General features: G+C 39.5%; 1 protein-coding gene across 1 annotated transcript; it reads left to right on the top strand.

Moving 5' to 3' along the window:
* Positions 1 to 4,087: 4,087 nt before the first annotated feature.
* Positions 4,088 to 9,166, top strand: LOC119692726. Its single transcript, XM_038114193.2, has 2 exons — positions 4,088 to 7,037; positions 8,898 to 9,166. The coding sequence occupies exon 1, from the start codon at positions 4,411 to 4,413 to the stop codon at positions 6,169 to 6,171; it is 1,761 nt and encodes a 586-aa protein (XP_037970121.2). The 5' UTR covers positions 4,088 to 4,410; the 3' UTR covers positions 6,172 to 7,037; positions 8,898 to 9,166.
* Positions 9,167 to 11,377: the final 2,211 nt, after the last annotated feature.

Below are 11,377 nucleotides of genomic sequence, written 5' to 3'. Positions count from 1 at the left end.
GCTATTTGTTGGGCGTGGAGGTCGGTATGTTGTATCTGAACATATTGTTGTCGGTTTTCGAGATAGGAACGGAACCAGTCGTGGGCTATTCCACGCACTCCTGAATCATATAATTTACTAAGTAGTATTTTGTGTGATACCTTATCGTATGCTTTAGATAAATCTAGCAAAAGTCCTATGGCATATTTCTTTTCATTCAAGTAGTTATATATTTCTTGCATGTATTTATACACAGCTAGAGTAGTTGAATGTCGTTTTCTAAACCCGTGTTGATTTTTATGAAGCAGATTATTTCTTTCTAGGAAGGTAGAAAGTTTATTAGTCATGGCTTTTTCATAAATTTTTGATATCACTGAGAGAAGTGCAATGGGCCTGAATTTATCCGGGTCTGTATCTTTTCTCCTTTTGTTTTTAGGTATTGGTATGATTTTAGCCATTTTTAATTTTTCAGGGAAAATTCCTTCTTTAAATGATTGGTTGATTAACCGTGTAAGGGGGTATTTCAGAATATCAGCGCAGCTTTTAAGAAGTGTGGACGGAATTTCATCATCACCAGATGTGTTTTTATTACCTAGGCTGTTTATTATTTTGAGAATCTCAGTTTCGGTGACTGGGTGTAGGAACATGGAGTGGAGTGAAGATGAAGCAGCGCGCGGGGGTGCAGGCGAGCCCGCCGCCGCCGCCGCCGGGCTCGGGGCCTCTCCCACAGACATAAAGTATTTGTTAAAACAGTTGGACACTAATTCTGGAGATTCAGTTACTTTATCGTTTACTTTCAGTTTCATATTATTTACAGTAAATCCGGTTTGAGATTTTGATGAAGTGATTCGTTTTATTAATTTCCACATAGTTTTTGTTTTATTTTTTGATTCATCGAATTCTTTTGCATGATACATTTTTTTTGAGGATATGATGCATCTTTTTAATGTTTTATTGTATTGTTTATAAAAGTTTTTTAATATTGTATTATTATTACAGCTGTTGATATATGACTCCTTAATAGTCTTTTATTTTTACAGGATTCTCTAAGTCCTTTGGTGAGCCAAGTCTTCTTAGGTTTTAAATTAATATTTATTAAAGTAACTGGAATATTTTTATTCAATAAATTTTGTAACTGTTCGAGGAAATCATCGTAATTTTTGTTTGTAGATTTCGTATCGAGTATAATGCTGTCCCAGTTTATGTTCTCTAAGTCAGCTTTGAATTTTTGTATATTTTTTTCATTAAATATCCGCTGGTTTGTATATAGTTTTTGGTTTTTATTTAATGTATTATTAAGTTTTAATTTAATTGTTACACCTCTATGGTCTGATATTCCAAATTCTTTTACTTGTGTTTGTATCTCGTACTTTTGGTTTGCAAATACTAAATCGATACACGTAGAAGACGTGGCTGTCACTCGAGTCGGTTCGGTTATAAGCTGTTTTAAGTTACATGATGACATAATTTGGTTTAATTTTACTGTATTTTTTGACATAATTAACGCATCTATGTTAAAATCTCCTGTAATAATTATTTGACATTGTTGTTCCTTGAATTTAATCTTATCAATAAGTTTATTAATACATTTATAAAATGTTTCTATTTCACGATCACCTCTATATAATGCAACAATTAAAATATTGTACATGGGTACCTCTACTGCACAACATTCAACCACGTACTCGGTGGAGAGCTCGGCGATGTCGGGGCGCGCGCGGTGCGGGGTGCCGCGCGGCAGCAGCACGGCCGCGCCGCCGCCCTCGCGCGACGCCCGGTTGAAGCTGGCGCAGAACTCGTAGCCATTCAATTGGATAATATCTGACAGGTGCTCCGGGATCCAGGTTTCGGTAAGTACTATTGCATCATATGGTTGGTTTTCCAGGAAGCTTTCTACGGTCTCTAGTTTGTTTTTAATGCTTTGTACGTTTTGGCATAGAATTTCGAAAGGACCTACTTTGTTCGTGTCTTACAGTAGGTGCATTATTCGGTCTTCTCTGGGTTATTTGTGCACTTGAGGTAGTGGGTGTTGCTTGTTCTTGAGTATCGTACCTGCTTTGTTCATTTAGGTCGTTGGCTGGCTCTTGTTGGCCGTTGTATTCTTTGCCGTCTATAAACAGTTTGTTGTTGCGAATTACTGCATGATGGTTGTTTTCCCGCGCAGATCGCAGTAGTTCGCTTAGTCGTTTCCTTTCTTTCAGTGTTTCTTCATCAAGAAAAGGAGTCACTGATAGACCTGCATTTTTAAATTGTTCCGCGTGCTCTAATATATATGTTATCATCCTCTTACTAATTAGTTCTATCTCAATTGGCCTACATTGTCCTCTCTTTCCAATTCGCCTTATGTCTTCGATATGTCCATGGATGTTAATATTCATAATATCATACATGGCTCTAGATACAGTTTCTTCTAACATATGTTTATTTTCATTGTATGAGTCCCTTATTCCGTGTACTACAATTTTCTTGGAATTTTCTTTCTCTCTACATTTGGTAATATCATTCTTTACACTAGAAAGTTCTTCATTCTTCGCATTGTAGAGTTCTTGGACTTGTCTTTGCAGTCTTTCTCTTTCATTTTCTATATGTTCAATTTTTTCATTCAATGTTTTAATGTTTTCTTCAGTCTTTTTTTGTTGTGTTGACAATTTATCAGTTTCCATTTTTATGTGTATAGTAGCATTTTTTATTTCTGTTGCAATCATGTTTTTTATTTCGGCTAGCAAGCATGTTCTTATTGTAGCAAACTTACTGTCAAGTTTGGCATCCAACAGTGCACTGAATCGGTCGTATGTTATTGTTTCCTGATGCAGTTCACGCTGCGTGTCACCAGCGACCGCAGCCGGCCCGTCCGCCGCCGCCTCACCCAGCACCACGTCCTCCAGCGACAGCGATTCGCAGGACTCACTAAGTGTCGGCTGCACGAGGGACGCAGTCGGGGCGGGCGATGCAGACAGTGCAGGGGACACAGTGGATGCAGGAAGCATGGTGGACGCAGGAGGCACGCGAGAAGCAGGAGGCTTGGGGGACGCAAGCAGAGTGCGGGGCGCAGGCGTAGGGGACGTAGCGGGAGAAAGTGCAGCCGCTGCCTCATCTGCCGCCGTCTTCGTCGCTGACGTCGCCTCCGTAGCGGTCTTGATTGCGCGAGGTGTTGATGCATTTCGTTGTGTTGGCAACTGGTGTAGCGATCTCACCGGTGTGTTGTCATTTCTAGGACTATTTTTTTTCAAGCATGATTGGCAAGTCCAACTTGTTTTATGAAAAGTCCATCGACCTTCATAATGAGCTGTAGTCATGTTTAGGCACTTGAAGTGGTAGGTATTCATACATTTGATGCATCTTAGCAATTCGGTTGAGTAAACTTTGTTATTACATGCAAGGCACTTCATTTTTATTGCGTAAAGTAGCTCCTTTATTTACTTATAGCAAAACCCACTCTAAGCGGAAGCACCAACACGTAAATAGGTTGGTAGGTATACAGTTACTTGAATGTTAGTAGGTAAGTAAGTATTATTGTTTTGTTAGTATTATTTGTTAGGTGTTTTCATTTTATTGGGTGGTTAAAAGTTCATTGACCAAGGTCAACGCGGGGCGCAAGCAGGTGTTCGAGATTCGGGAATCCTCGGGAGCGCTCGGAAGCACTCGGGCGCAAGTAGAGCGAGGCTTAAAACTGATACACACTTTGCACTTTTTATGGCGTCAGTTGTAACGGTCACTTTAACTGTTTTTGAGTTTATTGTTATTAAAAGTTAATATTATGAAAATATTATTTCGTACACTTATTCGCAGCACTTTTAACTTATCGATGGTTATTAGTTTCACTATTTTCCGATACTTTAAACTCGTTTTATGAATTTTATTTGCGGAGCCGAGGCATAATGCGTGTTGCACGCTCGGGACCGCCGCGCGGGTACTTACGTAAGTGCTTATTATTTACATGGTTCCGACGCATCCTTTATTTTGACTGGCTTGCTCACTTGATCATGAGAATAATAGTTAGCAGTTAATGACAGCATAATAAATTATAAAAATCTAACAAATTATTGTTCCGAGCCCCAATATACACTGTGCCTCTGTGCTTTATTCTATGTATAGTCTGTGACGTGACAAACTGACAAATGGCCGCGAGTTGAATTGAGTCAAATGTCAAACCGGGACGACGACGGCTATTCGCTTTATTTAGCAATAAACAAAACGATCGCGCGGTTATCGGATTATTTTCACGGATAGTAGCATAGTGAATTTTGTGTTTCTTTCCTTTTTTTACTGTGCCTAATGGATAATAATAGTTTCCTATGTCATAATAGTGCATAATTTTAGTTATTAGTACCTAGGTACCTACTAAGTTTGTTAAATTACATTCTCTCATAGTCCACAGTGTTCATTTGCACTAGGAAACGATCATACAATACACTATAGTAAGTGTTAGTAATGCCGCGATCGCGTAGTGGGTCTCTCGACTTGACCAATTCTTGCGACCGTAAAAGATCTCGAGGGCCGTCGTGCCACAGTCGTGATTCTGGTGGAAGCCCCCCTCCGCAATCTGACATGTCTCGTGATCCGTCACCTGCGCGAAGGCGTAATAGTCGTAGTATATCCCCCGTCGCGATTGTGAAAAGCGAATTCGCTCCGATTCTAGAGTACGGTCGTTCCCGATCTCGCAGTCACTCTCGTTCTCGCTGTCGTTCCCGTTCTCGCGGTCGTTCTCATTCTCGCGATCGTACCCGGTCAAGATCTCGCAATTCGCGCTCGCGAGATCCTCATAAATCACGTGAGCGATCCAAACGTAGATCACACAGTCGTAGCAGCTCTCTTAAACAAGCTTTGCACACCATACTATCTCGCTTAAATGCAATCGAAGAGAGTTCCGGTATTGTTCCACAGACTCCACAGCAACCTGCTAGTTGCAGCACTCAAGATGTGAATAACCCTTCTCCATCTACTGCGCAATCATTCGACGACATCCTGAGTACGTTAAATGCCATAAAGCCAGAAGTCTATGAGATATCAAATTTCGACCCCGCAATTAATGACATTGAGGTATGGTGTGAAGATGTAGAGCGGGCCAAATTGTACAATAATTGGAATGATTATGAGTGTCTTGCACGTGTATCCAATTGCCTCATAGGTGATGCCAAAGCTTGGTTTAGCGGGTGGGATACTAACGATCGATCTTGGACAAATTTTAAATTACAGTTTAAGCCATTATGCCCCCATAAACTCGACTATGCCAACATTTTGTTTGAAGTTATCAATTCTACTTCTGATGATTATGCGTCATACGCTGAGTATGCTAGGCGTTCGTTGTTAAGGCTGCGTATTGTCAAGGGTCTGAGTAATGAACTAATGGTCCAAATTGTTGTGCGTGGTATTAGTGATGCGCATGTTCGCGCAGCTGCCTCAAATGCTAACTTAACAACCGACAACCTGATGTCGTTTTTATCAGGCTACGTTAAGCCATTCCGCACTAAGAATGACACGCATACTCCCCCGTCTAACTCATTGAAAAGGAAAATAACCTCAAGTGATATAAAATGCTTTAAGTGTGGTGCAAAGGGGCACAAGAGCTTCACGTGTTCTAAAACACTACCTGATAACATTTCAAAGCCGTCAGGAAGTGTTCCGAAGCCGACGTGCCAGTTTTGCGAGAAAGTCGGGCATTTGGCAGAGAATTGTTTCATTAAAAAACGTCTACTAGAGGCACATAATCAAACGAACGAATGTAGGGAACCCGCGGGTAGTACTGATAGCGATGTTAAATGCCATACGTGTGGTCAAACAGGGCATAAGAGTTACGCTTGTCGTGCGGGAAGTTCTACTGAGAGCGATTTTAGGTGCCATAAGTGTGGTCAAACAGGGCACAAGAGCTATGCGTGCCCTAAAAAATTAAATAAAGTAGTGGAAAAAAAAACGTCAGAACCATCAGGAAGTTGCCCTATGCCGGCGGTGACGTGTCAGTTTTGTAAGAAAAGCGGTCACAAGGAAAAAAATTGTTTCACTAAAAAATATTTAGAGACACAAAATCAAAGTAAAGTTAAATTACTTAAAATTAAGAAACCCAAGGGTTCAACTGATAGCGATGCTCTATGCTTTACGTGTGGTAAAACAGGGCACAAAAGTTACAGTTGTCGTAAAAATCTTAAATCAAAACATAATAATTTAATAAAACCGCCTATTTTGACTGAAGATTAAGGTAAAAAGGGTACGGGACTATAATTGTAGATATAATATATTATTATGTTTAGTAGTCATTTTATAGTCTATAATTATACCTAACTTTGTTCTTAATAGTGTTTGTAAAAAACAACGTTTTTGCGATTTGTTACATGGCAGTTACTACCTTCTCGATATAATAAGAAAAGAAATGTTTTTTTTAAGTATACCTTAATTTGTTATATTATTTAACAGTAAGTACCTACTAGATATTTGCCAAATTTTATAGCTGTTTGTATTTGGAAATACATTTCATTGTAAGTAAATTTTATTTCAGCTAGAAATAGCGTTTTTTTCTGAATGGTACCTACTGGTGAAACCATCCATGCCGTGTCGATGCTTTTGGTCTTTTACCAATTCAATAATAGTAGCTACAATGTACCTAACTTGTGAGAAATTTAATTATTATATTTGAATTTGACTCATTTCAACTAAGGTGACTAGTTATATTGTCACTAGTTCGACATTTGGCTGTGGAGGTTGCTACAAGTCTTGGAAGCAGAAATTGGGAAGCTTGGCGTGAGGTCTGCCGGAGCCGTGCAACTGAGCTTCTCAAAAGGAAGCAATTTCATCACGATTCACGTGTGAATCAATACTAACGATGTCTAAAGATGTTTAAAAAAACATTTTTTTTTGCTATTTGTGATCAAGAATTCACAGATCACGGGGACTTGAGACTCCAGGGTGAGGGGTCCAAACAAAATCATGACATTCTTACCGATTGACAGATACGAGCTGAAGTTATCTGATGCCCGAGACAATACCACTCAGGCCGTGGCTCCTCACTAACACGGTGTTGTCGAAAAGAGAAATGGTGTCCTGAAACATGTTCAACCTTTTTCAATGTGAGTACTTAATGGTTTTATTGTTTCACAGATTGATTTGAATGACAAGGACAAGCTCGTCAAGATAGAAGGACAAGGGTGTGAGCATTCTTTGTCAGACGACCAAGAATGGCTAGACAGCCAAGCTGAATCGCTACCAGATGGTGCGGGTCAGTGTTGGCAAGCTATTGGCCGAATGCGCGCGGTGCGATCCGTATTAATGACTGAAATGTGTCAATGTCAATTTGCCCTGCGGTGCTTATTAAGAAGACAGCGTTGCTTGTGTATCTATTCTGTCTTGTCCTTTTTCATAGCGTGCATTGAGTATGAATGGTCTGGAGACGAAATAGGCAGACGTTCCCCTCTGGCGGGGTGGTAGGCCAGAAAGGCCCACCGATTTATAAAAACTAGTTGCAGTCTCAATTTTCACTAGACTCAATCTAGTTGGCAAAGCGTTCGTTTCATAGAAAATGATTTGTTTACATACTAAAATGACAGCTTCAATTCATAGAATATCCGGATTCCGGATTTGATCACAGATTTGGTCATGGTTTATTGTTATTAGCTGTTTCCTAGCAACCAATGTGAAAAAAATGCAATAGTGATGTACCGGTATGTAGATATGTATTAATCGACAAAAAAGGTCATAGTTGGGAAGCGTCCGTAGTCGAATTGGCTTCAGTAATCGTTACTGATCACTGAGGTTAAGCAACAACTGACACGGTCAGCCATTGGTAGGTACAGCATGAGTTACCGATTTCAAATGGTTCTTTTCTGGACGCTTCCGTGCTTCGGACGGGACGTTAAGCCGTTGGGTCCCGGTTGCTGCTTCGGCAGCAGTCGTTAAGCCTAGTCAGAGGCCGCCCGAAGGGGGGCGGCTTGAAAGCATCTGACCGTCGGGTTGCCCACTTACTCGACAACTTCAGTGCATTGTACTCATTCAAAAACGGCGATACGGCTCGCGACCTATCACGTGAGTATAAATGTACAGCGAAAAGCGGGTGACATCGTTTATTAATCATTCCTAATTAAATTTAACTATACCTTATTAATTTGAAATTAGTATTTCTAACCCATGTTCTCGAATTCATCGATAACACTTATCGATAATTGTTACATCCATTGGCAAGAAAAATGAAGACACTGTGTTCATTATTAAATGTCACTTCACGTAACCCTTATTGCTGGGAATTAAAACTCATAATGATATGTCCCATGAGACATAATCATGGTAAACGGTAAAATTTCCCCCCGCAAAAATTGGCAGACTTTTTTGTATCAAGAAAGATCGCTATGACGCTTCCCGAGGGTACACCCGAGTCCGCGTTGTTCTATGATAGCGTGTCGGTGACAAACACTAGAAGCTGATCTAGGATTGGTCATCTTAGTCATTATCTAGTCAGAATAGAGTCAGTCGCTGACTGGTCCGGGCGAACCGGACTGTAAAGTACAGTTTGATACGTGTACAACGTAAATACATGTAATCGTACGCGATACGGGGAGGGTCATTATTGCATCTGTTTTGTTGAGGATAGATGAGTCTACTGCGGTACTCTCCTATCAGTTTCCACTGCGACACCTCTTGCAGACACGGCGGAGCATGATTACTGCGGTATCATGATCCTATTGTTCCCCATAATGTGTAAAACTGTGCTGCGGTACTGCGATTACTGCGGTATCATGATCCTATTGGTCCCCATAATGTGTAAAAATGTGCTGCGGTACATTTGGTGTGTGAACACGTTCTAGTGAGAGAATGTGTGAACGAATAATATTGAAGAATAGACGCATCAGAACGATAATCGATAAAAGTTTCTTAGCTGGTTTGCGTCAATGAAAGAATGGAATATGTGCAGTTCAATCTAATTTTTTCGGTTCTAGGTGAGAACAATAACGACGATGCGCCGGCAATGGCAGGACCGTCCAGAGAACCACTTACAAGCCAATAAGAAGATCCAACATGGAATCCCATCACTTATAGCAGTCAGGAGAAGCCGTATTAGTTTTTAATATGTTTCTTTCTTTAGATTATTTTGCCTTATTGTTTCCTGTTGTGAATAATTTGTTTCATATTATTATAGGACAGTGCGTTGGTAGTTTTAGTACCTAGTTTATTAAATGTGTAATATAAATAAATAATTAGTAAGGAATTTGTTTGTATTTCTAAAAGCATACATAGGTTCTAAATAAATATTCATTATGTTTTTTTAAATTAACTTATTTATTAATAACTAGCTGTTCCCGCGTATGTATATCAAATTTCATTCAAATCTGTTCAGTAGTTTTGGCGTGAAAGAGTAACGGACAGACAGATCTGTCTGTCTGTCCGTACTTGTCTGCACTTACTTTCGCATTTATAATATTAGTTAGAATTTATCCAGACTACCGGGACCGTTCTCTCTAACTCTGAAATCGCGACAAAAACATGATTTAGGTAAGTAAATAGGCACTTACATAATATTATGTTCTTGGAATTTCAGCTATGAAAGTTGTGTACAATAGACGACAGGGTGCACAAAAAGCTCCCCCGTGTGACGTAAGTACTAGGTAGGTATCACCCTGATTCTTATACACATCACACATCAGGGGCACCTTGGCCCCTAAGCAGCAAGCGACAAACGCTAATGACTGATCAATCCTTTCACAACGGTGTCACACCCAAAGATATAGTAATAAGACTCGCTAAGAAAAATCTTTTGTGGACAACCTGGGCATAACAAAATGTTAACCCATTTCGTACATAGACGACGATACAATCATAAGCATCTCCGCAAGTAGCAGATTACCATGTCAAAAGTTCAGAATTTACGGTTCGGTCTTACCTACCCGTGTTTACACGATTTTTTCGCCACCCGAGCTGTAAACGCCGAAAACCTATGAATATTCAGTCATTGCTGTATTGTCCCGTATAGACGCGAACTCCCTTACCTACGCCATTGGGTTAGAAGAAATTTTCTACCTACTGCAATGAATGGATTATGTAAGTTCCTACCTAGGTAGCCCGAACAATAAAAATTTATTATCGGCTGATGTAAGTAAGGTATACGTATAGATTACTATAGGTGTAGTGTAGGTGGTCCATTCCATTCTGTTTACGAGGGGAGGAAGATAGTTTTTAAGCCCGGAGGAAAATTATAGATGTGATATATACTTACTGCTATATTGTTAAATTTTGTTAAGATAGACCTGTTTAACTAAGGTTAGTATGTAAGGTAACTAGGTAGTACATACTAACTACGTACTTTAATATATTGTAGCTGTAAAGAGCTGTGATTGTGTGATTCAGCTAATATATGGATGCTGGTAGTTAAGATAGCCACTTAGCTAGATTGTGCTCAACTCATTGGCATTATTTGAACATAAAGTGCAGAGTGTATCTGGATCAATAGTAAAATACTACTTATATTGTTTTCCAGCACTTGTGCGAGACCCTTGAACCCTTTCGAGAGCATCTTTATTGCCATTTGGTTGGGAAAATGAGAGTTTGGTACGTACCTAGTGGGTGAAGACATGCGACGTTTACTTTAGGAAATGTAATATAGTAGGTACCTACCTATCTACGTACCTAGCTTCTTAGGTTTTCATTGTTGCGTACTTAGAATAGAATAGAATAGAATACTACTTTATTGACTAAAAATAACAAAAATAACAATTTATACATCTAAGACAGTCGTTTAATTTAATTTAATTAAGTAAATTAATGTTCAAGTTATAGGTAAGTAGTAAAGTAAGTAAGTACCAGTTATATTTATTTAAAAAGAATGAACGCGAAGCAAAATGTAAACACGAAATTTAACCGTCGTGGTACATACACACTAGGACCTAGGTAGGTTACGTGCGAAATAAAATGAGTTGGTTTTCCTCATTTCTAACCGAAATCCAGAACAAAACATTCCACAGGCTTACGTAACAGAACTAAGAACCAGGGCGGGCTTGTTTTTTTAACGCAAACGCGACATTTTAAGTAAATACTCGTGTAATTGCGTTGTATAAAAATGGCAAGATAAATTTTTGGCTGCGAGTCGGTCCCGCATACGAAATATACCAGCGTTCTTATTTGCGAAGCTGACATCCTAATTAACGTGATTTTTCACTTTTTCTTTGTCCTCTACTGGAATTATGCCTGTTCAAATAATGGGTCTGCCTCAGATTATTATTCTGCGTAATACCCAAGCGACGTAGAGTTTTAAAAATGCTGTTTTTATAAGGCTACCCTATTTTGCACGCCTACGGTTTTTAGTAACTAGCAGTACCTAAGCACCTACCTAATTATACAGGGTGGATTTTATTGCGTAAGAACCTCTTTGTGATCTGCCGAAGGGCAGAACACTGATATTTGTATGTAGGTACTTACCTACCTA

This window comes from Plutella xylostella, chromosome 18 (assembly GCF_932276165.1).
Source record: "Plutella xylostella chromosome 18, ilPluXylo3.1, whole genome shotgun sequence".
In the NCBI taxonomy this organism is placed as follows: Eukaryota; Metazoa; Arthropoda; class Insecta; order Lepidoptera; family Plutellidae; genus Plutella; species Plutella xylostella.
Note: the sequence above shows the minus strand (reverse complement) of the source record. Positions and strands in the feature narration are given on the sequence as shown.

Bases quoted from the DNA above. Each gene is read 5' to 3' on its own strand.
- LOC119692726 (XM_038114193.2), top strand. From the start codon at position 4,411: ATGCCGCGATCGCGTAGTGGGTCTCTCGACTTGACCAATTCTTGCGAC.